At 52.1% G+C, this 27,856-nt stretch overlaps 2 protein-coding genes across 2 annotated transcripts in view; one reads left to right on the top strand and one right to left on the bottom strand.

Annotated features, from left to right (window-relative positions):
- Window positions 1–7,144, top strand: part of SGSM2 (small G protein signaling modulator 2) — a gene marked incomplete at its 5' end in the record, with an annotated part of 31,236 nt that extends 24,092 nt beyond the window's left edge. The window contains 8 exons of the mRNA XM_079324670.1: window positions 2,248–2,430; window positions 2,744–3,109; window positions 3,767–3,891; window positions 4,332–4,414; window positions 4,880–4,989; window positions 5,430–5,526; window positions 6,342–6,416; window positions 6,706–7,144. Of these exons, the coding sequence (XP_079180796.1) occupies window positions 2,248–2,430; window positions 2,744–3,109; window positions 3,767–3,891; window positions 4,332–4,414; window positions 4,880–4,989; window positions 5,430–5,526; window positions 6,342–6,416; window positions 6,706–6,794 (1,128 nt within the window). The 3' untranslated portion in view covers window positions 6,795–7,144. The remainder of the gene's footprint in view (window positions 1–2,247; window positions 2,431–2,743; window positions 3,110–3,766; window positions 3,892–4,331; window positions 4,415–4,879; window positions 4,990–5,429; window positions 5,527–6,341; window positions 6,417–6,705) is intronic.
- Window positions 7,145–14,956: 7,812 nt separating this feature from the next.
- MNT (MAX network transcriptional repressor) overlaps window positions 14,957–27,856 on the bottom strand; it is a 28,837-nt gene continuing 15,937 nt past the window's right edge. Inside the window, exons 5-6 of the mRNA XM_079324684.1 lie at window positions 17,325–17,517; window positions 14,957–16,253 (exon numbers count right to left, since the gene is read on the bottom strand). Coding sequence (XP_079180810.1) covers window positions 15,559–16,253; window positions 17,325–17,517 — 888 coding nt within the window. The 3' untranslated portion in view covers window positions 14,957–15,558. The remainder of the gene's footprint in view (window positions 16,254–17,324; window positions 17,518–27,856) is intronic.

The raw sequence follows: 27,856 nt of genomic DNA, 5'->3' as shown, positions 1-27,856 counted from the left end.
GCACGTGCCCTAAGCACACCCTTATCCAAAATTTTGTCACTTACAAAATAGACAAACATTGACATTTGGATGGGAATTTCACTCACTCTTCTTTTATATGGTGTGTTAGCTGATTAATACTTCAGACTGCTCCTTGAAATAACTCCCTTTTCTCCATGGTACTGCATCTGCATGCATGGACTTCTGCTGGAGCTGGGAACAGCCCAGATGGACTCTCTGGAGTTTCTGTGTGGTGGTAAAACATTGCTTTTCTGTGACATCACCCAAAGATTGCCTGAACTGGATGGAGCAGTAATGAGGTTTGGCCTGGAATATAAATAACACATTAATTTGCTTCTCAGTTAGTGTTATTACCAGGGAGGTAGCACTCATGCAGTAGCTGATTCTGTTCTGGATTCAATTGATAAGGAGTGGTTTATATATCAAAATGTTTGGCATTTGCTAACTCCCAATTACTTTACATGCCAAGGAGTAATTTATGTCCCTGTGATCACTTGCAGAGCAGAAGGGCAGTCTGACCTCCAGGCTTGCCATGGACAAATCAGTGTCTTGCAAATGGGGCACATGATAATCAGCTCCCTTTTTACTAAACATTGCTGTGGAAATTTGAGTTGTTTTCCTCCCAATAATCTTTAAAAGCCAGTTCTGAACACAGATGGAGAAACAGAGCCCTTCAGTGTTCAAACTGGGTCACAGTCCAGATTCTCCCCCCTGAATCCAGTCATCTTAGTAGATGTTTATTACAGATTTTCTGGCTGTAGCATGTACATCAGGGGTGTTCTACTGAGCACTGCTCCATTCTTTTTTAAATCTCAGATTTTCAAGAAAGGATATTGGAGGTTTCTTGCATAGATCGCATTTTGCTCTCTCTGATTTCCCAGGAATATAAACTATCAGATTTATGATCCATGTGTAGAAATTAAAGGTAGGTCTGGAAATGAATAAAAGGACCCAGATGCTTAATTTTTAGAGTGGGAGACATGAAGCCATCTCTCGTGGATGCCAGCCCCATCTCCAAAGGGCACGTGCATTTGTACAGCTGGAACATAGGGGGTTTGGCAAGAGGAGATAAATCCTGGAGTCTGTGATAGGAATGACAGTAAATTCCTACAGAGATGTTACAAGATAGGAAGGATCTGATCTGCAGAACAAGGCTCCTACAGAATATGTTTCTCCCTGAGTTTGTACCCTACTGACCCCGGGGTACTCTGAACTTACCTGGAATTGCAATGAGCTACTCAACACCAGTAGTAAACAAGAGTAATAGCTAACTCCTCAAAGAAATGGCTTGTTGGAGACTGAAGCTTACACTGAGTGTAGGAGTCTGTTAAATGAGTGACATGAAAACTGTCACAACACCTGCACTGTCGTGTCCTTAACTGAAGTCACTGCAGGTGATTTATCACCTTTGTCTTCTGATGGTAGTTTTCCACTCCCACATGTGGCTGTCCTCCAGCCCTCCATGAGTGTTGCATTTGATGATTTATGACTTGCCAGTAGCTCAAGTGACAAACAGCCTGCAGCTCTGAGCATGAGTGCTGGGGTGGCAGCTCAGGCAGCAGAGCATGGAGCCTGGAGCCAGCTCACAACTGTGCCTTCTCTTCAGCTCCTGACAAGTGACAGAGTAGGAAAATTGCTACATGTTCCTTAACAGCTCAAGGGGGTTTCTGTGGCTGTCTTTCAAAAGAGAAAGTCACCAGTGACAAAGATCTTTATTCCTGTGGTGCCCAGTGCAGATGGATTTGGCCATGCACCATGCAGCCACAGGACGGGGTGTGGGAGCTGGGATTCCAGAGTTCCTGCCAGAATCTGACTCTGTACAGGCTGGTGTCTATAAACTGTGACTTGAAATTCTTCACAAGGGCTGTGGAACAGAGGAGTTGGAAGAAGGTGTGATGGAATTAGGGGTGATACAGGCAGAGGCAGCACTTTTTCTGTAGATTATATCTGATTCCTGTGTGAGGTTTCACATGACATCTTTTGTTCTGTTGTGGGTCACACCACACTGCTGCTGATAGTGTATACATCTCTTACATGGATCCTTTCTGGTGCCTGGAGTGTTATTAATTCCCTGCATTTAACACCCCACACCTGAACTACTCCTCTCCAGTCACAGGATGTGCTGCTGCAGCAAGAGGGCCTGGGCATCCTTTGGGCTTTCAGTCTGAGACCTCTCCCTCCTGTTCCCTGCCAGTGTCAGTGCCTCGAGGGCAGCAGGGCAGTGTCTCAGGATGTCTGTGCCTGCAGGTGGATGCAGACATTGCTCTGAGGTACCAGAAGGTGATGGCTGAGTGGAAGGCCTGCGAGCTCATTGTGAAGCAGCGCGAGAAGGAGTCGCACTCAGCCACGCTGGCCAAGTTCTCCTCGGGCAGCAGCATTGACAGCCACGTGCAGCGCCTCATCCACAGGGACTCCACCATCAGCAATGATGTAGGTACTCCTTCCCACTCAGCACCTGCAGAGTGCAGCCCCTGGAGGCACAGGTGGAGGTTAGCACAGCTCCTGAATCCTGGGCAGACACTGGAGCTGTCTCCATGTTAGAGTGAAGAGCAGGTCTGAGTTTTGGATAGCCCACAGCTGTTCTTAAGCAGGACATGCCTAAGGGGCTCTCAGGTTCACCTGCAAAGACAGATCCCCTGCCAGCAGAGGCACAGCTCTCCAGATCTGTTCCTTGTAGGTCCCTGGTCACACCCAGCACAGATGATCGCTGCTACTGAAGCTGTGTTTGTTTTGCATGTGGCAGGTGTTTATCTCTGTGGATGAGGCAGAGTCGGTGGAGCAGCAGCCCCAGGGGCAGGAGGAGCCCCCTCTGACAGCAGCAGCAGCCCCTGCAGTGGAGTTCGACTCGCCCGACTCGGGGCTGCCGTCCTCCCGCAACTACTCGGTGACCTCGGGCATCCTGTCCAGCATCGACGGCCAGAGCGGCTCCTTCGAGGAGGGGCCCGAGGAGGAGGGCAGCTCTGAGCTGCCAGGGACTGAGCTGGGCACAGCCTGCGTGCAGAGAGCCAGGCCAGGGCTGCTGCAGGCCCAGGACTCTGTCTCAGAGGAGCAGCTGTGTGCCCAGGATTATTTAGTGGATGTCGCCTCCGTCTGCGCTGCGTCCTACACAGTAGGTCACACCTAAGCTGCCATCCCCTCTGCACAGCACTGCTGTCTTAGCAAACCCTGCCACTTCTTCAGGCAGCGTTTAGTGAGAGGCCCAAACTAGAACTGCAGCTGGTGGGATGATAGCCAAGGAGTTTGCAGCCAAATATTTGCATTTGGATTTTGAGCTAGATTGGAAATGCGGCAGCAAGAAAATTTTGAGTGGGTTTTTTTTTTAAGTAGGAGGGCAAGACAATCAGTTCTAGCAGTTAGAACTTTCCAGGGCCTGGGGTGTGGGTAACATACTGGTAAGATTCTAGTGTTATCTAAATCAAGCTAAAACATCCATCTAGTCAAACTGAACCACAACCTAAATCTAGATTCAAGGTGCCACCACCTCTGCTGCTCTTGCTGTCACACAGCAGCAAAGTTTTTGCTTCTCTCTGCTGAAGTTATTTAGCTGGAAATAGCCATTTGGAAATAGGACAGGTTTGGCACATTTCCCAGTGAAAACAAATGTATTTTACCTGGCATTTTTGACAGTAATTGAGTATTTCGATGCCCTCATCTGCTCAGAGTACAATTGTGCTGTTTCTGGTTTGGTGATTCTCAGAGCAAATCTGCACAGAGTCCTGGGAATGCTGTAAACTTGGCAGATCTAACTAAAACTTCTCTGTTCTAGATAGAGTTATTGGACACTGTTGCCTTAAATTTGCACAGAATTGATAAAGATGTCCAGAGATGTGACAGGAATTACTGGTATTTTACTGCTGAGAACCTGGAGAAGCTCCGAAATGTCATGTGCAGGTAATGAGCTTGTAAACCCAACTACTTTCACATTTCTGTCACAATCCATAAGCTAATCTATAAACCATAATAATATGCAAATAACAGTCAATAAGAATTCTCAGTAATTAATTGAAAACAACTTGCCAGAAGGAGGAACAGGCAGGATGGCAGGTTAGAGCATGGGTCCAAGTTTGGAATGCAGATTTGAGATTTCTCAAGTGACAGACCCTGTTTTAGAGCACTGTTCTCTGGATGTTCTCTGAGGTTGGGATTTCTCCTGATCAGGATGATACCTCCATGCTCAGAGGGCCACTTTATCCAGGCAGCAAACAGTAAAGGGCTGTGAAATACTCTGGGAAGTGTCAGAAGGTTCTGAGGCTCACACCTTCAGCAGCTGCTTAGGATTTGATCTCACATATGGAATCAGCCTCCAATACAAGGATTTCTTCTTTCCACAGCTATGTCTGGGAGCACCTAGAAGTTGGTTATGTCCAAGGCATGTGTGACCTCCTGGCTCCTTTGATGGTTATTCTTGACAATGGTAGGAAGGGTTTTCCTTTGGGACATGCTGGTATCCTTAGTGAGGTCTTTCCTTAGAAATGCTGTTTCAGAAGGAATTGTCTACACTAACCAGGGCTGGGTCACCAGAAAAAGCAAACTTGCAGCCTCTGATTTGTGTTTTTTTTCACCTGTGGCTGTTGAAATGGCTAACATTAGTGTTTGGGGCTGCCCTGTCACTCACCAACTCCCAGATTTTTACCAGAGTTAGTAAAATTACTGTGTTGTGGCAGTTGCTGACACTGAAAAGTCAACTGCAGGCTGGATTCTTTGAAACATAACTGGGAAAATGGTTCAGAGTCAGGAACCAGCCTCCCTTTCATCTAAATGCTGGGATTCAGGGAACAGCAGAGGGGAAGATCCTGTTTTTCTCAAGCCCAGCAGTTCCATTATTTTGGTTCAGGAATCCCAGAGCTGCCAGCACTGAGTGTCTGCCTTGTCCCTGCAGATCAGCTGGCCTACAGCTGCTTCAGCCACCTGATGAAGAGGATGAGCCAGAACTTCCCCAACGGAGGTGCTATGGACACACACTTTGCCAACATGCGCTCCCTCATCCAGGTGGGTCTGGCTTTAGGATCTGGAGAAAGACAAGGCTGTGGCAGAGGCTCAGGACTCACCTGATGCCACAGGGAAGGGTCAGAGCTCCAGCTGTGGGGTTCAGGTGTGACTTCAGAGCTGGGCAGGAGGAGGTGTGAGTGGATTTGTGGAGTTACAGGCTGAGAGCAGAGGTGGGGGTGGAGATGGACATTTGCCAGTTGTTGAAAATCAGCAGGATCTACACCTTGTTCCTGGGCCCTCTGAAGTCATGCTGAAGATGGACTGTGACTCCTGAGCTCAGCACTGAGTCAGGGCACCCAGGACACAGCACTGTCACCCACAGCAAAGGGCTGCTCCTGTGCTGAGCAGCTGCTCTGCCACAGGAGCAGAGTGGGAGCCCAGCACCTCTGCCCTTGGCTGCTTCCAGACCACATCCTCACAGCTGGTGTTTTCCATTCCAGATTCTGGACTCTGAACTTTTTGAACTGATGCATCAGAATGGAGATTACACTCATTTTTACTTCTGCTATCGCTGGTTCCTGCTTGACTTTAAAAGAGGTAATGATGTTCTGTGCCTGTAGTTTAGAGTTGTGTAGAACTGTGACAGCTCTGTGTTTTGGTGTGAGTGTTTGTCAGGATGGTGAATGGCAGCTGGGATCACTGCAGAGTTTGTAGCCAGGAAAGGTAATGCAGCTCTGAGATGAAACAGCACTGGAATGAGTCCAGGCTTAGAAAGGGGAGTTGCAAATTCCTGATGATGTCATTGGAGCCAAGTCCCTGCCCAGTGCAGATTCCTGTTTGCTCAGGAAGGTGATCCCAGTCCTCTGTAAGCTCTGATACATCCTGTCTCCTGCCGGTGATAACAAGGAGCAGCTCAGCAGTAGCTCAGGAATGGGTGCCCTGTATGGAGTGGGAGCACCCCTGGGTGCCAGGGTCCTTGCCAAGCACACTCCAGCAGAGTTGGTGCTGACAGGCCCAGGGCAAAGCTGACACTTACCTGGGCACATGTTCAGGCCTGCAGAACACCTGGGCCCCCTGTGCTGCTCTCACATGCTCACTGTGGTTCAGGGACCTTCCTGGGCTTGGCTCTGCAGCACCCCACCTCCAGGCTGGGGTCCTTAGTGCACAGGTGACAGGAGGTGGCTGGAGGGGAGGGGAGAGGAAAGGGAGGAGTCATCAGGGTCTGGTCATGTCTGAGTGAGGGCTGGAGACATTGGTGAGGGAGGAGGGACGTGGCCAGTTAATAATCAGATGCTCTTGTAATGTTTATTCCCATTCAGAATTGTTGTACGAGGATGTATTTACAGTGTGGGAAGTTATTTGGGCAGCAAAGCACATCTCTTCAGAACATTTTGTCCTTTTCATTGCCTTAGCACTTGTGGAAGTTTATCGAGAGATTATCCGTGATAACAACATGGACTTCACTGATATCATCAAGTTTTTTAATGGTAAGAGCCAGTTTGATAAACAGTAATGAGACTCTTTCTCTCTTTCTGAGACTGGTGCAATTCTTGTTGTGACAAACCCCTGCTCATTTTAAGCTCTGAGTCTCAGTGCTAGGTCCTGCAGCCCAAGGGATTCATCCACTTGTGTCTTTAATTCTCCAAAGCCAAGCCCCTGGAAAGCTCTGGGATTGCTGCTTGTTACAGTCATTAATTAATGCTAATGCTACAGGAGTATCAGTGGCAGGGCAGGAAGGTGGTGCTGACAGTTGAGATGTTTGTCTGTGTCTCTTAGAAATGGCTGAGCACCACGATGCTGCAGAGATCCTGAGGATAGCCAGAGACCTTGTCTACAAAGTGCAGACACTGATTGAGAACAAGTGACCATGGCCAGGCTGTCCTGGGGCCTGGCTGGGAGCCACTGGATGGAGCATTCCTTGCACTGGAATTCCAAATGGTGTTTTAACTGCATCTTCCATGTAATGTAATAAACAGTGAGGAGATGGTAACAGACTTTTAAAACCTGAACTTTCCCTTCACCAGATGAGGTTGGTGTTTGATAGTCCTTGTTACACTCACTTTGTATTTCTAGACAAAATCTTTTTGCATTCTCTATCTCCCTCTCTAGAAGACATCTGTCTACATCTTTGTGATGTTGAAAGGGGGGATTTGACAAACTGCACCGTTTCTGTTGTGACTCTGCACCTGTAAAGCCTGGATGCACCCTGTGTGCTCTGGAGCTGCTGTGTAGGCAAGGCCAGGCCCACTGTGGCAAGCACTGCATTGGGTCCTTGGAGGAGCTGGACTCACTGTCTTTGCCTTGAACATGGAAGACAACGTGTCTGAGCTCACATTGCTAAAATGTTTGGGTTTGTATTTAGCAGTGATTAAAGCTGATAAGGTTCCTGGCTGGGAGAATGGCCTTAACCTAAATGCCACAATTCATGGAGCAGTGAGGAGCTCATGAGCTAAAACCCCAGTTTGGCCTTGGCTGACTGGCTCCCCCTGCTCAGTCCTCATGGCCCACACAGCCCTGCCTCTGTTTTGCTCTGCACACTGACCCTGTGCCCACTGCCAGGCCCTGCTCTGTGCTGCTCAGGTGAGCAGGTTCAGGGCCCTGCTCAGGCTGCAGCTCCTGCCCCTGTGCTGTGCAGAGCCATGGAGGGCAGAGGGCAGTGCCCAGCCTCCTCCAGATCCCTCCCTGCACACTCCTCCTCCTCCCTGCCCTGCAGAGCTTTCAGGGGGGTCTCCATGGGGTTCTGCAGACACAAACCAGGTGCTGGTTTCTGACAGGATCAGCCCTGCCAGGGGAAGGAGCTGAAATTGCTGGGGGGCTCTGAATTGCTGCTGCAGCCCCTGCTGAGGTGTGGAGCCCTCCATGTGCCCCAGGACTGTCTGTGCCCTGTGCCCAGGGGGTGGCAGGGGCTGGTGGGGAACTGTGCTCCCACCTGGCTGCTGGTTCTGCTGGGGCTGCACAGGGCACAGCTCTCACCTGTGCTCTGCTTGCATTCCCCAGCTGTGTGCTGCTGAGTGAAAGTGTGTCTCTGGGTCAGCCAGAGGGAGGGAGGAGGAGGTTCCTGCTGATGGAGTCAGCTGCAGGTTCCACAGATCAGGAGCTGGCCCAGAATGTGCTGCAGCCCCTGGCCCAGCCCTGCCCAGCCTGGACAGGGCTGAGCTCACCCCCATCCCAGCAGTGCCCAACACCCCCAGCTGCTCTGCAGCCCCAGAAGTGCTCCAGGTGTGTCTGTCTGTTCACTTGAAAACTGAAAAAGTATTTTTTAAAAGAATGAGAAGAGTGAAAAAACCTCCAACTCCCAGAGGCCGGGGAGTGATGGATGTACAGATAATACTGCACTATTTTCCTTTGGTATGTTGGGAATGTTCTGTACAGCTGTTTCACACAAACCCAATCTGTGAACTTTGCTGTATTTGTTAGAACATTCTGTCTGATTGGATTTTATCAATGTTGTGTATTATTTATTTTTGTTGGGAGCAGATTATTCTCTTTATTGCTCAATTATTTATGTTTAAATGTAACTTATGAATAAATACTTATTGTCAAGGCATCCCGTGGAGCTCTTTGGGAGCAATTTCTCTCCCCCCAAGGTGATTCCAGCAACCAAACACGGATGAGGCTGTCTGGGAGGACAGGGTGAGATGTAATTAATGTTTCTCTGCTGAGCTGCATAGGCTGTAGTGCTACAGACAATAAATAGGTCACCATGAAGTAGTCTCTTGAGGTCCCTTAAATGGCTTTAAGGCAGCTTAAATGTACCCCCTGGCTGAGCCTGAGCCAGCCCAGCCCACCAACAGAAATAAGCTTATGACAAGGGTTAAAAAGTAAGAGTTTCATCCTGACATTTTAGGCCTGATTGTGCTGCAGCTGCATTAAATTCAGCTGAGCTGCTGAACTTCCAGGAGAGATCCTCCTCCATCAGCCCCAGTCCTTGTTCAAAGCCCTTAAACTCCTCCAGCTACATCTCTGCAGCAGGGCTGGTCCCTTCTCACTCCCACCTGCCTGCTTGGCTGCTGCTGGCAGTTTGTGGAGCTGCTCCAGGTTTTTAAGCTGAATGGTCTGCCTGGAGATAAGTCCTGGGGATTTAGGGAACATTGCCCCATTCTGCCATAAAAAGGCCCAACAAAGGCCTCTGTGTGCTGGGGTGGGTGCAGCCATCCCTCAGCCACTGCCCATTACAGCTGCTCATCAGGAATTTACCCCTATCAGCAAGGACCAGCCCTTTATGAAGTGCATCCAAAGACATGTTGGCCTAAACAAAGTTCAGTGTCCTTGTGTGCTCTGCATTCACCTGCTGCAAGGTGGGACTGGGCTGGGCAGCCCCTGAGCACCACAGTGGGTTACAGCTGGCTCTGCTCCCTCTGTCCTTCCCACACACCCCACCAGTCTCAGTAATTTTAATGCAGTTATTTATACCCGTGGTGTCCCCCAGCCCCTCTGCCTGAGCCCACCTGGGCTCCAGCCCCACCCTGGGTTTGGCTTGCCCAGTGCTGGATGATCATCCACGTCCATCACGTCCAGTGCTGGAGACAAGGAGCAGAGCAGGGACAGAGAGCAGCTCCAGGTGAGCAGGGCTGGCCCAGGAGGGACAGTGCCAGCAGGAGCTGCTCTGCTGGGACCCCTGTGCAGGGCTGGCACGGGCACAGGGCACAGCACAGGGTTCCCAGGCTCTCACAGACTCCTGAAGCTGCCAAGGCTTTGCTCTCCCCTGCACGGCCCTGCTGGCTCCAGGCACAGCCCTCGGGCAGCCCCTGGATCTGTGACTCTGGAGGGAAGGCACTGCTCTGGAACTGGCACTCACAAACAGTGAGGGATCTGCATGCAAAGCACAGGGAAGCAAATGCAGAAATCTGTTTCTGATTTCAGTGCATGTTTATTTCAGTTTTATATTTATTTCAGGCAAGTGCTTATTACATGGATATCATTCATGTTGGATACCTAAATTCTGGGAGCATGAAGAGCCAGTATTGTACAGCTGAATAGTAAAAATACAATATGTACAAAATTAGTTGCTTTTTCACATAGCAGATGTATCCAAACACATAAAAATCTTTACAGTCTAGTTTGTCAATATTCAGTATTTCAGTAAATTGGTAACACAGTGACACGTCCTCACTGTAAACACAGACTGCACCTGCCCAGGTGAGCGGGGGCTCCTGTGAGGTGCAGGGCAGAGACAGGGGCTCCCAGTCAGCAGCTCCAGTGCCACATTCCTCACACGGGGAGCACGGCCAGACAATAAATAAATAAATGCTGGAGGCAGAGGGAGGGAGGTGAGGGCAGTGACAGAGCAGGGCCCCACTCCCAGCACGGCTCTCAGCCGGCGATGCCCAGGCTGGGCCTGCCCGGAGCCCAAAAACCGGGGATGGCTGAGCCAGTCCCGATCTCCGGCCCTGCCCGGAGCCCAAAAACCGGGGATGGCTGAGCCAGTCCCGATCTCCGGCCCTGCCCGGAGCCCAAAAACCGGGGATGGCTGAGCCAGTCCCGATCTCCAGCCCTGCCCGGAGCCCATGAACCGGGGATGGCTGAGCCAGTCCCGATCTCCGGCCCTGCCCGGAGCCCATGAACCGGGGATGGCTGAGCCAGTCCCGATCTCCGGCTCTGCCCGGAGCCCAAAAACCGGGGGTGGCTGAGCCAGTCCCGATCTCCGGCCCTGCCCGGAGCCCATGAACCGGGGATGGCTGAGCCAGTCCCGATCTCCGGCCCTGCCCAGCCCCACCTCGGCTCAGGCTGTTAAGGCGAACCGGGAGGCGTCGGCAGGCGGGGCCGTGCCTGACTCCTGCCAGGGAAACACAGCGGGGATGGCAGGACCTGGGCATTGCCCCCACTCCAATTCCTACCCACAGCACAAGGAACGGGCTGAGCCAAAGGGCCCAGAGCCAGAGCAAAACCAGCCCTGCCGTGCTGGTGAGGAGCGCAGGACATCCCAGAGCCCATCCCCACGGATCCCAGAGCAGCCCTGTCCCCACAGGGACACCGCAGGGACAGGGGCCGGGGGGTCCCTCCACTGCTCAGCAGCCCCAGCAGGGACCGAGCCCTCCCGGCAGCCAAGCACACCGAGACTGCACCCACCCAGTGCTGGGCTCGGGCTGATATTTGATAATTCAAGTTTGGATTATCAAGTTCTGTTTAACAGGGACAAAAAGAAGCCATGACTGATTCTATCCACAGCCTATTTTCCTTAACACTCAACATCCACTTCTAACAACTGAGGTTTCACTCAGGGAGGAAATAACCTAAAGATAGTGTTATAATCCATTTTAATCTGTCCCAAATGATAACAAGGGATAGAAAACAGGCCATAAATATGAGGGTTTTCCTCTCCTCACCCCCATAGCTTTTAGAATCAAAATAAGACTGGAATGAACAACTGTTCAGAAAAACACATGCCAAGTCTCAGAGGAGCCTCACCTGGGGGTGCTCAGAGCTGCCCACCTGCACTCCAGCTCCACCAGCCCTCTGCAGCAGCCACGTACCTAACTGAGCTAATTAAACAATGCCTGAACACCGAGACAGGCTGAGCCAAAGTCCTGCTCAGGTAAGCAGAGGTCAACTGGTTCATCTGGTCAAGGCTGCTCACCCCACTGGGGACACTGGATACCCATCACAGAAAGCAAAGGGGCCGAACAAGCACTGCCCACATCATCACAAGGGGCAAAGGACACTGTCCCCTGTCCCCTGGCACACAGGAGATCTCCAGAGCCCATGTACCCACCCAACCTGGAACAGTTCTTTTTTTTTTCTTTAAATGCAAAAAACGCCCTCAGGATGCAAACCAGTCCAAAGAGACACAGGCTACCTACAAAAACCAGACACAAGAAGCCTTGCATTGCATGTCTACAGGAATCTACAGGAATCTGTGAGCACAGACAACCACAGCGACACCGACACAGCAGCGACACCTCACCCCCACCTAAACCACCCAAAGGCATTGGTTTTGTTTCTTTTGTTACAGAAGGCCACTTTGAAATAAAACAAGGAAAAAAAATAGACAAGGAGCCCAACAGCAGGGGCAGCAGCTGGCTCAGTGGGATGATGAACACTCCGGGCATGCCGTGGGCAGGGAGGGCAGAGGCCTCTGCAAAGGGCTGGTCCCTCTGTCCAGCTCTGCTCAGACACCAAAACCCAGCTGTGCCAATGGCCAGGGGCCCAGTGCTGACACTGGAGCCCTTCTGGCCTCTGACACCCAGCACAGCCCCAGCACGGACAGACAGATGGACACACACACACACAAACACGGGCAGAAAAACCCCAACAGCAGCAGTTTGGCTCCAGCCCTTATTTCCCCCTGTGAAATTGGGCACCAGCTGCCCCCACGGTGCCCCCAGGGCCACTCGACCCCTCAGACCCCACGCAGCAACTGCAGAGAACATGGGAATCAGATCCCTTCCCTTCCTAAGATAAACTACACAGATCTGGCTCATTTTCACTGCTGAGGTCAGGAATACATTCCTGTATCTAAAGTGTTCAGCATTAAGAGCTCTTCTCAGGAGCATTTCAAAGCAGCAGTTTGGTTCTTTGCCCTCTGCCTGCACCTCCCTGGCAGTGGCTTTGGCAGGTTCAGGTTCCCCACGGGGTTCTGTGCCCAAACATCTGCCCAGCTGCAAACACCCCGGCCCTGCTGGCTGAGCTCCAAGCTCAGGCCCAGCTCCTGAGCAGGATTTGGCTGTGGGCAGCAGCACAGGGGCTGCAAGGGCACCTGCCCTTGGCAGAACCATCCCCACTGACCAACAGGCTCCAAGCCAGGGGAGACAGGACAGAAAATCCTCTCAACTACTACACAGAAACCCCATTTTCTATTGTTTCTGTGGCATGGTTACCAATAACTAATATTATTCAACAACAGAAGAGATTTCTTGTAAACTTCATATTTATTGAATTTTTGGGGAACAAATTAGATCTTATGAATCCCCAAGTGTACATATATATTTATATATAGCTTTCTCCATAGGGAAAACATCTATTAAAGGAGGACAGACATTCCTAAAGTGCCCCTTGTCATACAGTACTGAACAGAATTTCTAAGAGCATCAGTGTAAATCCAAAGTTTCTGAGCAGGAATAAGAGAGGTGGAAAAGGAAGGGCTGTGGCTGCTCTTCTTCCCACAGAATAGAAAGGAGTTCACTGACTTTAAAAAACAAAAACAAAAATCCCAAAGAAATGTTTCTGGTAGCCCTGAAAAAGGCAGATGAGAACAGGGATACACACAACATCTGGAGCAGCTCCTGGGCTGGCCAAAGGGGGATGTTCCTAATGTGGAGCCAACACCCACGAAGGGGATCAGACAGACAGACAGCATGGCACAACTCCAAGGGGAAAGAAGAACTGGCCAAGACACAGGAGTGGGCTCTGCTCTGAACCACAAGGGAGCAGAGGATGAGGTCAGCAGCACCCCTGCCCATCCAGCCCAGCACAGAGCTCATCTCCTGGGGCTCAATGTCCTGCTCTGAGCCCATTCCCCACCCGGCTCCTTCTCCTCCCATGAGGAGAATTTGTTACTCTGTGAGTTGGAACAGCAAAAAAGGCAGAAACACCTCCTGGCACTGCTGGAGGAGGCAAAGCCACAGTCCCTCCTGAGCAGGAGGTGACCTCTTGCACACACTCAGCACTGAGGAGTTTCAGATGAGGAGAAACTGAACCAATACCAACCAACCTCCCAAGCACTGGCACAGCACGGCCTCCTTGGGAAAGCACCTGCAGGGACAAAGGACAACCAAGTCCTGGCAGTTCTAGGAATCCCCCAGTGATAATGGTGCACTGGAATGAGAACAAACAATCTGCTTAAATGGGCTCCTATGAAAAGAAATCCTTCAAGGTTTGTCCATTCTGCAGGAGCTGTGCTGGCAGCACAGCCAAGAGCTTCCCCAACTCAAGGATGCATGATAGAAAAATAAAACAAGTGGTAACTGAGGCTCTATAAACAGACTTCACACAATTCCCAGTGACACCTGCTCAGAAGGCACAGTCACCCCTGACCTCTGCAGTCCCTTCTCCTGCCTCCAGACCAGTTTTAACTGGGACCAGTATGGAACAGGCAGATGCTGTCACTCACACCCTGACACTGCTCACACCGGTGAGTCACCAGGAGTGCTGGGCACAGCATGGATGCAGTTTTCCTGCAGAAGAACCTCAGTCCCAGCCTGGAGGCAGCCAGGAATGAGGTGAGGTGCTGCCTCCCATCCTGCCCTACAACAGCTGCTGGCCACAGCAGCACCTTTCCTGCAGTAAGGACTGTGGAATACTTGTTTTAAAAAGGGAGGAAGACAGGATGGAGATCATTCACAGCGTAGCTACATAGACAGTGCAAGGACCAGAACATTCAGCCAGTAGCCAACACGTCCTCAGCAGCCTGGCAGGTCCCAGCAGAGCCACACTGCTCCTCCCTGGGATTTGCCACTGAGCCCACACAGGTCTGCCCCAGCCACGGGGAGGGCACCAGGAGGCTCCTGAGGGATGAGGGTTCTTTGGTGCACGTCTCACTGTCACACAGAGCTCCCACACTGAGCTCCTGCAGCAAACCCTCATCCTGCCAAAGGAGAGACTGCTTCCCTGTCCAAGGGAACAATGCTGTTGGAACTGCCTGTGCTCTGGAAGGGAACCACATCCCCTCCATCCCTTCCCAAACCCACGGGCTCCCACACCACAGCTGGTCAGGACAGCACAAACTAACAAACATTAAACCATGCAGCAAATCTACCTCACTGCTCTTGGTCTTCCGATCCCAGGCTCCACTCACCAGACACGCCCTGCGAGTGCCAGCACAAAGTGTGTGACTGCCAAACAACAAACCCGAGAAACCTGGGGGGGGGCTTGGGCCAGCAGGGGGACCCTGCCCGAGGCCACGCCACGCACAGAGATCTGCAAAAGCAATTATTGCATCAGCAAACCAAGCCAGACAAAATACAGATTCCCCAAGAACATCCAAACAAAGCATTGTCAATCGTTAAAATAATAAAAACCAGTATTTTTTTTTTTTTTTACATAGCTATAAAAAAATCAAATCATTTATAAAATGGCAACAAATCAAGTCTGGTTGTGTATTCTTTTTCCTTTTATTAGACAGGACAGAGAATTTCCTTAAAATGCCATAACAAGTCACAGTGATTTTAGATGGTTTTTGAAATGTGGTAATACCTTTAACATGGTTTGACTCGTGGTTTGTTGTTGGGTTTTTTTTTGTATTTTTTTTTGTCACTGTACTCTGGTCCACCAAACCATCTATCTTAAAGTTTCTTGTTTAGAGAGGACACTGTCTTCTTCCTCCAAAAATGAATTTTGTCTCATAATCCTGCAAAATAATCAACCTTACAAAAGGCCTTCAAACGTTATATTTATATATATATGTATATACATATATATACACACACATACACACATATATATAAATATAGACTTCTATGATTTTTTTTCCCATTCTATGCAACGTCTCAATAAAGAGATCAGCAATTTTTATTCTACAAAGAAGCAACACGTAAGAGGGCGAAATTAAAGTCTGAAGAACATCATATCCATAGTTCACTCATGACACGTAAAAGGAGAAACAATCACCATGGAGCAGCGTCTCTGCGGAGCGGCGAGCGGGCAGCTCCCCGGCTGGAATGTAGGAGTTTCTGGGAAGGTCCCAGCAGAGCCCTAGGCCAGCTTGAGCGTGCTGACGGGGAAGGAGGGCATGGTCACCATAGTCACGGGGTTCAGCACCGTCTGCCCCACCAGCTGCGGGTGATGCACCACCTGCCCCACGGCCGGCTTGGCCACCACGGGCGGCGCCAGCGCGGCGCCGTTGACGGGCGGGTGCGAGAGCGCGTGGGCGATGTGGCCGACCACGGGCTGGCTGACCACGGGCTGCGGGTACAGCGGCAGCTGCGGGCCCAGCTGCGCCACGTGGTTGAGCGCGGCCGGGTGCACGGTGATGTGGCCGATGGGCTGCGCCGCGGGGCTCAGCTGCACCGGGCTGGACGCCGACGGCGCGATGTGAGCCACGTGCTTGGGCGCCGGGCCCTGCACCACGTGGTTGACGGTCTGGATGACCGAGGCGTGGGTGGTGGCCGTGTGGGCGATAACAGTCGATTGCACGGTGGAGGCCGCCACGAGGTGAGTCTGTGCGGGGACGAGCGCCTGCGGCGGCACCAGGGCCTGCGGCGGCAGCGAGGGCTGGGCGTGGGGCTTCTGCTGGATGGACACGTGCGGGGGCAGCACCGCGGGCAGGGGGGCGGCGGCGCTGGGGGGGACGGCTTTCAGCAGCTCGGGCTGCTGCCGCTGGCTGAGTTTTGGTAATGAGTTCACTGGCCTGTCGTCTTCCATCTCTTCGTCCATGTTGTCTTCACCCTCTGGAAAACACGAAAGGGAGAAACTCCCATAAACAAACAGGCACAGCACGAACTGGGCCAACGAGCCTCCCTAAAGGGCAGCAGCAGCAGCAGAGACGTGCAGGAGGTGTCCCTGAGCTACAGGTTGGTGGCACAATGGCATGGCACTATGGCAAAGAATAAAAATCTCCAAAGATACAGCAGCAGCAGGGAAGACACCTCCCCTTCAGGAGCTCTGGGTAGCAGCAGCTGGATGTGGTCGCTTTTGGCAGCGGCCACTGCAGAGGAAACAGCTGGCACTTCCAAGACAAAGCACTGCTGCTCCCAACTTCCATCACACTACACCTGCAGCCTGCTCCCACACAATCTGAGGCGATGAGCCTGAACAAACTCAGGTTCTCCTTTCCCAGAACCAGCTGTATGGTCTGCCTGGCGTGGCAGGAGCAAATGCTGGTTGGAGGAACTGCTGAGAGTGGTTATGCACTGCCACAGCCTCCATGTGTCTGCCAAGAGCCACATCCACAGAGTGCCTACTCCTCCTGCTGCAGAGCCCTGGTGTGGAGAGAAGCATGCAGTCTATCTCACAGGAACTTCTCACTGGAACTACAGTCAGGTATCCATTGGTGTCATTCCATCTTCACTGTGAATCCTCCTCAATGTGAAGGCTCACTCCGTGGTTCAAGTGCTCTGGCAATCCTCCCTGTACCAAATCCTTCCTCTACATGTGCTGAACCCTCCCACATCCACACAGACACACCAGGATGCCCACTTCCAAGGGGCAGGGCTGCAGAGCTGTGCAAGAACAAAGCCGAGTTTGGAGAGCAGGGATTTATCTCCACAATGAGGTCGGATGTGTAAACCTGCACTTTGTACCTACCTGACACTGATGCACAAGTTTCAGTTTACTTCACATGAGCAGCAGTGTGTTGTTAACACCATCAATGACATCATTATAAACACTCCAAAACCTTTCACTTTGTTCTGAACGCAGAAAAACCCTGACACTGCTCAGTGAAGATCCCCAGCACCCCAATGTAACTGTGTCAGTGACCTTCCTGATGATTATGGGAAAAAGAGAACAACTCTGGGTACCTGATGCTGTCGAGGTAGATGCCTGGTCATCCTCTGGCTGAACTGTCTGTCGAATAATCCTGTCAATCTCCAGGACATCCATCCACTGGCTCAACTCGTTCTTCAGCTCTGCCAGCCGCTGCTGGGTAGCGATCTTCTCTCTGGCCAGCCGCTCCATCTCGTGCTCGTACTCCTTCTCCTTCCTCTTCAAAGTCTGGAGAGAAGAAAAAGAGATGGAATGAGAACAAAGGCGAGAGCAATCTACACTAACCTGGTCACTGCCATGTCCAGAGCTCATTATTTGCTACTGCCAGTTATGCTGGTGTAAAACGTGGTCAGCTGTATTGACACCTGCCAAATTCGGGCAGAAGGGGCAGGACAAGAGCTGGCACAGAAAGCACTGCTCTACTTGAAGGCTCTCTGCTTTGAGGGAAAACTGGTAAGCCCCCAAAACTGAAATGCTTAGAAGGAAAGAAAAAGCCCAAGTACTGATGAGATTCTGTGCAACCAGGTCACAGCAAGAGCTCCTGGGGAGATGGTGGATGGCAGAACCCCTGCACCACAGGGAAACTCTGAGGTCCAAGAGGAAGGAAAGGTGGATCCACTGCACAGTCACAGACCTGGTCCCTCAGCCCAGGGCCACACTTACTATATATGCATAGAAAAGACAAAATTAGGTGAAACCTTACTGTAAAACCACATATGGACTCTCCATTTTCTGAAGTTAAGTTCCACCACTGGGAATTTAAATCCCACACACGCTTCTGAAAATACCAGCCACATGGAACCCACACGGGTGCTCCTATTGCCTCACTGCTGGCAAGCACTGAGCTCAGAAGCAAACCCCACACCTGGCAGAGGACCAGGCTCATGGTCTGCTTAACACATCTCTTTATTTCTGTCTCGGGTTCCCCAGGATGAGTACAATCAGAGCCTGACCTCACTAGTTCAGCCAGAGCTGTAGCTCAGGTTTGCTGGGAAGGACCTTAAAGCCTGCTCAGCCAGCCTTTAATGCAGCCTAAGGCAACAGAGATTAGGGCAGCTCCTGCTGCTACCTTTGTCCTGGTAATAACAATAAAGGAAGTATTTTAAAAGCACCAAACTATGTGTGTTAGCAGGGCACAACCACTGCAGGTACGTCAATGGAGACAGTTCCTCTCCCTCCAGATCAGCTAAAAGCTCCTCAGAACAGAAGGTTTTCAGACAAAGGGGGCAGCCCTTCTCTCCTGCTGCTCTTCCAGCCAAACCAGGCAGCAGACAGGCACCACAACCCTACAGTTCAGTCTGGGCAAGCCCAGCAGACCATTGCAGGGAGGTGGCAGCAAGGGAGGATGGGGACTCCTGGAATCCTGGCTCTGCACCAGCCCTGACCTGTAGCCCAGAGATTCCCACCTGGCTGAGGGCCAAATTCACAGACTAGTTTTAAAGTCTCTTTCCTACAGAGTGCAGCCAAAGCATTTTGCCTGACCCAGAAAAGTCATGTACTCTGATCCCCTTGCACAGGGGTGTGGGTGAGACACAGAGCAATGGAGGGGAAGGTGAGGGTGACGAGGAAGGTGCTCCTGGATCAGGTTTGAACATGTATGTGACTTGTCTGAATGTCCTCCCCTCGCTGTGTCATCAGGAAAGAGGCAAGCAGCAGTAAGGCTGAGGCTGCTCTCCAGGCAGGCAGCAGAGGACAGAGCAGCAGCAGCTCTCAGGAGCAGCAGGAGCAGCTCTCAGGAGCAGCAGCAGCAGCTCTCAAGAGCAGGAGCAGCTCTCAGGAGCAGGAGCAGCTCTCAGGAGCAGCAGCAGCAGCAGCAGCAGCTCTCAAGAGCAGGAGCAGCTCTCAGGAGCAGCAGCAGCAGCAGCAGCAGCTCTCAGGAGCAGGAGCAGCTCTCAGGAGCAGCAGCAGCAGCACCAGCAGCTCTCAGGAGCAGGAGCAGCTCTCAGGAGCAGCAGCAGCAGCAGGAGCAGCAGCAGCAGCAGCAGCAGCTCTCAGGAGCAGGAGCAGCTCTCAGGAGCAGCAGCAGCTCTCAGGAGCAGCAGCAGCAGCAGCAGCAGCTCTCAGGAGCAGGAGCAGCTCTCAGGAGCAGCAGCTCTCAGCAGCAGCAGTGTGAAATCCCGCAGCGGGCACAGCACACGCATATTCAAACAGATCTGCCTTCATTCCCTGCTGTGAGAGGAGACTCCCAGCACTGGGGAAAAGCACCCCCACCAACTATGAGCAGGGCAGCTGGTAATTAGCTACAAACTTTTAATTACTGGGAAGGCAGGCAAACCCTGGGCAAGCAGCAGGAGGAGTCTCCCAGCCCAGGGAGCAGGGAGTTCAGTGTGTCACTGCAGGCACTGCACAGGCTCTGGGACGTGGCACTGCTCCAAGCCCAGCCCCAGGGCTCTGCCTCCCCCAGTGCCAGCAGTCCCTGCAGCCCCTGGCTGGCTCTGCATCTCCTCCAGGGCTGGGCACTGTCCAAGGGGAGCTGCTGGGGAGGCTGGAGCAGCAGATGGGCTGAGGCACTGGTAATCCTTCAAAACCTATTCTGGGACGCAACTCACTGCAGCTCACTTGGTAAAGACAATCTCCAGGCTGAGCTGCTCTGGCCTAATGAACTGGGTGGGATTAACTGGAGCCTGTTCCCTGTCTCTGAGCTCCCCTCTGTCTGCAGGTACACCAGTGTGCCCTGCACTGGGAACAGCCCTGGCCCCACAGCAGAAAGGGGCACTGACAGAGGGACAGGGAGCAGGGACCCTCCTGCCCCTGTTCCTGCCACCAGGGCAGGAGCAGCCACACATCTCCCCCTGTGCCCTCTGACCTGGCACTGGCACCCTGGGCACGCAGCTCTCTGGCACCCACCTCCTGACAGATTATTTTCTGCAAATCATCCTGCCCACATCATGTGCCAGGATTTCCCGTCAGTCAACAGAAAGTCCACAGTGACAGCCAAGCCTGAGTCATTGGGTCTGTGGTCACTGACCTGCCCCTGCACACCAGAGCCTTCAGACACCTCTGATCCCAGGATGTTTTTCTAAAGCAGGAGTTTCTGCCAGCACTACCACTGAGCCCAGCCCATCCCAGCTGCTCTTTGCAAGCACCAGGCTCCAGCACAGACCCTCCTTCTTACGTCTGTCTCCATCACTGGAGCATTTCCTTTTTCCCTGTTAAGCAATTGGGAACCCTGGTTGCCCAGGCAACTGTTACACTGCAGTGTGAGGAACCTACACAAGCTACGACTTCAGAACTCTCCCATTTTTCGCACTAAAAAAAATTCCACATGAGCATCACTTAAAGAGCAGACCCTGGCCCTGCCAAGGGGGAAGCTGAGTTACCCCACCAAAAAAAAAAAAAAAAAAAAAAAAAGGATTTCCTCATACTGTTGTGAACACATCTATGGCTTTTGATGCTTGGGAAGTTTTGCTAATCCACTGCTGTCTCTGGTGGGCCAGGCACCACTGCACAGGCACAGCAGGGGCTGCTCCACAGGCAGGTGGGAGCAGTGACAAGGGCACTGGTGAGTGCCTTCATATTCTATTTAAACACCAGCAACCTAATTAAAATCCACATGTGGGTTTGCTTCTGCTCCCCTGAGTATCTGACTGTCCTGCACCTGTCAGCTCCTTGGCAGCCTTTATCCACCTGAGTTACTGAAGTGAGACACAACTGCAGTGACAGCAGAGGCCTGACACAATTCCAGTGGTAACTCTTCCCCACTTTGTGCCCACTGCCCTGGCTGGTTTGGAGCCACTATTTGGTCCTTGTGTGCATCTCCCTGTCATTATTTGGTAACCAAACCATTGCAGGTGTGCAAAACCAGCACACCATACACCAATTCCTGCTCTCCTTGTGTAGCAACAGTCATTTGTCACTGCAAATAATTTTCCATTTTACAGCTGTCTGCAATTCAATTGCTCACTCTCATGTCAGGACTGAAATAATGCCCCCAAAGCCTTCCCTGTGCCTGCCTCAGGAATGCTGCTGGCATTAGTGAGGTTTAAAGGCCTTATTACACAGCTCACCTCATAAACATTTCATTAGCAGTTTAAAAACACACTTTCAATTATGAGCTCTTCCAAAGCATATTTCAGCTCTTTCCTTCTCTTACATGGCATTTGCTGATTGAAAATACCTCATCAATGAGCAATCAGGAGAGTGAGCTGCAGTTTTGGGCCAGATTCTTTAAATCTGCTCTGGGGATCAGGGCTGGTGCCACAGAGTGGGCTGAGCTGGGGGGTCCTGAGCTGCCACTGACCTGCAGGACCTGCAGCACAGACCAGACCAGCTGGGCAGGCTCTCCACTGCTGCACAGAGCTTTGATTCCTATGTAATAGAAAAAACCCTACATCCTAATAAGAATTTTTCTTGCTGGGACTGCCATGGTGCAGGAGATTCAGAGCAGGAGCAAGAATCCACCAGCCTGACTCCAAAAATGTTCCAAGGACCCGAGGAGTGCTGGGGAACAAGCTGTCCCCACAGAGCCCCAGATGGAACCCAAACAGCCCCAGCTGCCAAAACCAGACTGGCCAAGGCACCACACTCACCTGCAGGATTTGGGGGTTTCCATCACTTCTATCAATTCTGGGCACTCCTACCTGGAATGGTGCTAAGGTTCTATGTTCCTCAGCCTGCACGAGCTGGTGCTCACAGCTCAGCACCCAGCCAGGCTGAGCCTGCAGGGCGGGGAGGTGAGGGGCCAGCAGCAGGGCAGTGTCCCCAGGGGCTGCTGCAGCCACGGGTGACAGACCCTGCCCTGCCCTGCCCTGCTCACCCTGCCCTGCCCTGCCTTGCCCAGCTCTGTCCATCCTGCCCTGTCCACCCTGCCCTGCCCTGCCCTGCTCCCCATGGACGCTCCCCACGGACGATCCCCATGGACGCTCCCCATGGACGCTCCCCACGGATGATCCCCATGGATGCTCCCCCATGGATGATCCCCAATGGATGATCCCCAATGGATGATCCCCAATGGATGATCCCCACGGATGCTCCCCATGGATGATCCCCAATGGATGATCCCCACGGATGCTCCCAATGGATGATCCCCATGGACGATCCCCATGGATGATCCCCAATGGACGCTCCCCATGGATGATCCCCCATGGATGATCCCCACGGATGCTCCCCATGGACGATCCCCCATGGATGATCCCCAATGGATGATCCCCCATGGACGATCCCCATGGACGCTCCCCAATGGACGATCCCCATGGACGCTCCCCATGGATGATCCCCCATGGATGATCCCCACGGATGCTCCCCATGGATGATCCCCCATGAATGATCCCCCATGGATGATCCCCACGGATGCTCCCAATGGATGATCCCCATGGACGCTCCCCAATGGACGATCCCCATGGATGCTCCCGCCCCGCTGCAGGACCCGCCGTGTGCCAACCCGGCTGGTTACCACGGGAACCATAGCCATGGTTTCCATGGCAACCGCTGCATTCTGCGGCGATGCCGGATGTGCCGGCCCGGCACCGAAACACAGAACACGGGGCACGATGGTCAGCACCAGGCACTGCCAGCGGGCACTGCCAGCAGCTATGGACACAGCACCACACTGCCACCAGCCACGGACACACTGCCACCAGCCATGGACACACTGCCACCAGCTATGGACACACTGCCACCAGCTATGGACACACTGCCACCAGCCACAGACACACTGCCACCAGCCATGGACACACTGCCACCAGCCACAGACACACTGCCACCAGCCACGGACACACTGCCACCAGCCACAGACACACTGCCACCAGCCACAGACACACTGCCACCAGCCACGGACACACTGCCACCAGCCATGGACACACTGCCACCAGCCACAGACACACTGCCACCAGCCACGGACACACTGCCACCAGCCACGGACACACTGCCACCAGCCATGGACACACTGCCACCAGCCACAGACACACTGCCACCAGCCACAGACACACTGCCACCAGCCACGGACACACTGCCACCAGCTATGGACACACTGCCACCAGCCATGGACACACTGCCACCAGCCATGGCCACCAGCCACGGACACAGCACCACACTGCCACCAGCCATGGACACACTGCCACCAGCTATGGACACACTGCCACCAGCCACGGACACAGCACTACACTGCCACCAGCCATGGACACACTGCCACCAGCCACAGACACACTGCCACCAGCCACGGACACACTGCCACCAGCCATGGACACACTGCCACCAGCCACGGACACACTGCCACCAGCCGTGGCCACCAGCCTCACTGGCACCCATGGCCACAGCAGCCCCTGCTCAGAGAGCACCCCAGCCTCACCTCCCCAGGCACAGCAGAAACCAGGGCAGCGACCTCACCTGGGGCAGGCACAGGACACCAGGGAAGCAGCCTGTCCTCCCTGCACCCAGATTTGAGGGAAGCAGCCTGTCCTCCCTGCACTGGCTGCACAGTTTTTGGCAGGTCCCAGCAGGGTGGGCTCCACACACCTTTGCTCACCCTGGCTGCAAGGCTGGGGATGAACTTCTAGACAGAAATGCTTCCCAGAATAGGAAATCTGCCTGGAGCAGAGCAATCGCAGAAAATGAGACCATGCATTGGTATCTACATTTATCATTTCACACTGATAACTGCACTTCAGGCTCCTGATAAAAAAGACATGAGGCCATAATCTGTGTTCAAAACCAGGGCTGGAACGTGGCTGTTTGCACTGAGCTGTCAGAGTCAGCCTCCTGAAGCACCACACTCTGGACAAAGTACAAACAGTCACTGGGGCAGAGGGGAGGAACAATCCAAATCAGGAAGACAAAAAATAAATTCAGAAAAAAACAATGAACAAACAAACAAAAATAACAACAAGAACCCAAAAACAAAACAAAAAAAGGCAGCAATGAACTGGAACACACAATTCAACAAAGCAGGGAAAAACAGAGCCATCCCCAGGCCCCATGCTGGCTGCCACCAGGTAAGCAGATCTGCTTTAATTCCTTGATACGACTCCCAAGGACTCAAGAAATTCAATTTTACAATAACTCAAGTATGACTTGCAACCACTAGGTGTTAAATTTGGTTGTGCCTTTTGCTTTTAATATTTTTATTTTTTAAGCAGTCTCTGTTGTTCAGGAAACAAATGAGATATTTCTAATGATTCCAGTTGCCCCAAAGACCCTGAAATACCGTGGTGTGTTTGTTACTTAGATAATATCTCAAACAAATTAAAATAAGGAAAGTAAAACTTGAGAATTTTTAATTTCAAATTTAATTCTGCAGCACCTAAATTTAGAAAAAATCAGAATGAAAAAAAAATTGTGGGAAATATGCTTGTTTTAAGTGTCATCATTTTCTGCAAACAGAAATAAAACATGCTGCATCTCAAGAAGGGATTATTATTATTATTATTATTAACACGACTCCTGGATGCAGGACCCCAAAGCTCTTCCCAAGCCCTTGTGATGACAAAGGATCTGCATGGAGAGCAGCTGCAGAGGGCAGGGGCAGGTTGATGCCTTGGAGCCACAGGCAGAGCTGCCTGCCAGGGACAAGGAGGAGATTTCTGAGCAGACACATCATCCCTACATCCACTCACTGCAGTGCTGCTGAGAGCAGCTGCTGCAGGAGCCAAGGCAGAGGTTTGGGTGGGTGCAGCCCTCCCTTTGCTCCCCTTCCAACACTGGCTCAGCCAGCAGGCACAAGGCACAGGTGAGTGCACACCTGAGGGACCCGAGCAGGGGTGTGAGGGCTGTCCTGGCAGAGGACAGCTCCCAGGACACAGGAGGGGATGGCATCCCTGGGCTCTGAGAGCAGCACAGCACGGCAGGGCCAGGGCCTGGTGACTCAGGGGATGGTGCATCCTCCACACCACCTCTCCTTCCTGCTTCCCCAGCAGCTAAGGAGGTCAGTGCCAGGAACCCACACCCCAGCAGCCCCACCCATGGCCCACACAGCAGATCTGGGTCAGCAGAGGATTTCCCTCCATCCACCTCCCCCAGGGCCAGGGGCACTGGGAGGACACAAAAGACACCTGCAAACACAGACTGCAGCACCTGTGTGAGGCCAGGAGAAGGTGGGAGGACACAGAAGGCACCTGCAAACACAGACTGCAGCACCTGTGTGAGGTCAGGAGAAGGTGGGAGGACACAGAAGACACCTGCAAACACAGACTGCAGCACCTGTGTGAGGCCAGGAGAAGGTGGGAGGACACAGAAGACACCTGCAAACACAGACTGCAGCACCTGTGTGAGGCCAGGGGCAGAGCTGTGCCTGCTGCAAAGCTGTGAGTGCTGGAGGGGCTGGGCTGCACTGCTGCTGGCACACAGCCCGTGCCACAGCACCCACACTGCCACTGGCTCACCCAGCCTGCCCTGGGCTTGCTTTGGGTTTGGTTTGGGGCTTTGGCTGTGTTCCAAGGCAGGCAGCCTCTGCAATGTCACACATAAACAGCCCCTGCAAGCTGCAATTATCACCACTCTCGTTAGGGCCCATGTGTGTCTCCCCTCCCGTGCCAGCTCTGACAGCAGAACAAGCAGAACAAGCAGCAGCCCCCAAACACAGCAGCATTCCCAAACCCTGTTCTGCAATCCACTTACAGGCTGCTTTGGTTTTTACAACCCTGAGTGCTTCAAACTACTGCTTAAATGACAGCAGTGCAACAGGTGTGGATTCTCTGACAATTACAGACACACTGACAAATTTACAATTCCATTCACCCTTTCCAAAGTCTCATGTACAAGTAAAGAATGAGATATTTAAAAAAAATAAAAAAATCACCATCCCTCTTGGCAATGGTTAAGAAACAGCCTCCAATCACTCAACAAGGTCCAAATGCTGGACATTTTTAATCACTATTATGCGAATGTTTTGTGGCCAGTCCTGCAAATAAAAATGCCCTGATGGCTCCCTGGATGAGCTGCCTGCAAACAGGTCCTGCTGCAGCTGAAGGAACAGCAGGGAATTAAACACTGTGTTTTTGAAGGTCTCATTTCTCATCACTTTCTGAAATGTACAGATGATACCACGTTGCAGGACTGTAGCCTATGGATGCTGGAGCTTTCATTACTGGCACTGAGATTCAGGCTAATTAGGCAAGATAGAATCAGGGGATCAGGTCAGGTAAACAATGGGAAGCAGCACAGCCTGGCACCTGAATGCTGCTCACATGAGGGAGGCACAGCAGGCACTGATGCACCCCATCTTACCAGACAAGTTTTACAGAAGATGAGTATATTCACCTCATAGCTGGCACAGAATAAAAAATAAAAAATAACAGTTACAGCAATCCTCATCAAGGTGGGGAACTGAACAGGATTCAGCAGCATGGTTTGGTTTATGCATTTTGATCAATAATCCAGTCACAACAGTGCCTGAATGCAAATGAGTGCTGGTCTTTAACCACAATCAAGTCAGACTGTGGGTTTGTGTCTGCAGTCCAGCACCTCCCTGCACCAGGACCTGGGCCCTCTGCATCCACCAAATCCCAGACCAAGCTCTGCTATGGCACCCAAAAATCCACTGGTCTTGTTCTGGGCCTCTGCACACAGACAGGGATGAATGATTGTGCTCAGGCTCCAATGAAGGGACTGATAAATAAAACAAGCTAAAAGACAAAGGAAAAAGGACAATGTAAAACCAGTATCTGGTCTGTTCACATGTCCACAAGATCAGCTTAAAAAGGGCCTCACAAAGGATCTTTTTGTGCACTACTCAGGCATCTTTGGATGTACTTTGGATTCATTCTAACATGAAGGGAGTCAAATCCACTGATTATTTATTGGCATAAATTGGAAACTATACAATTCTTAGGTGCACAACTCTTACTTCAGGCAGTCTGAGAAGCCAAGGGAGATGAGATGAGGATAAACAACTTAAACAACATAAATGACTGGCAGTACTGGTGAGCACAGGTAACTCACAAGGAAACTTCACCCTTCCTGCCCCTTCCCAGGTAACAGTGACAAACTGGCCACACTATAAATGCTCAGTTCCAGCTACGTTTTGTCCCCAACGCCACAAGCAGGGCTGCCAGTATGGGATCACAGCAGGGCCTTGCTTCCACACCTTCCAAACACTCCTGCCTTCTGCATGCCCTGGGAAGCTGCAATCCCAGCTGCACCTCAGCTTTTGAAAGCACATTGTTATTTAGTCAGCGTTTCAACTGTACTGGGGAAACTGGCCAAGGAGCAGGACCTGCAGCACACCCCAAGACTGCCGGGCTGGGCTGTGTGCCAGCTGTCCCAGTGTCACCTGCTGAGCAATCACCTGGATGCCATCTGACACTGACAGTACAATAGAAAACACCCCCTGAAACTGGAGGGTGCTCAGGTGCCACAGTGACAGGCACAGTTTGAGAACACAGAGTGGCTTGTAAAGAAGATGATTCCATCTCCTAGGGGGAAGGAATCCTTCAGAGAGATCAGAGCCAGCTCAGCTGCACGGGCCATGAGCCATGTCTGACACGGGCCATGGTCCCCACTGCCCCTTCCTGGCACGGGCAGAGCCACAGGGGTTCAGGGGGACACTGCCCTGCAGGACACAGGGTGCTGGGGGACAGGCCTGTCCCTGCCTGGGGACACTGCCCTGTCACAGAGCCAGGGACAGGGCTCTGCT

The sequence above is a fragment of the Erithacus rubecula genome (genome assembly GCF_903797595.1).
Source record: "Erithacus rubecula genome assembly, chromosome: 22".
In the NCBI taxonomy this organism is placed as follows: domain Eukaryota; kingdom Metazoa; phylum Chordata; class Aves; order Passeriformes; family Muscicapidae; genus Erithacus; species Erithacus rubecula.
This window is presented reverse-complemented; position numbering and strand designations above follow the sequence as displayed.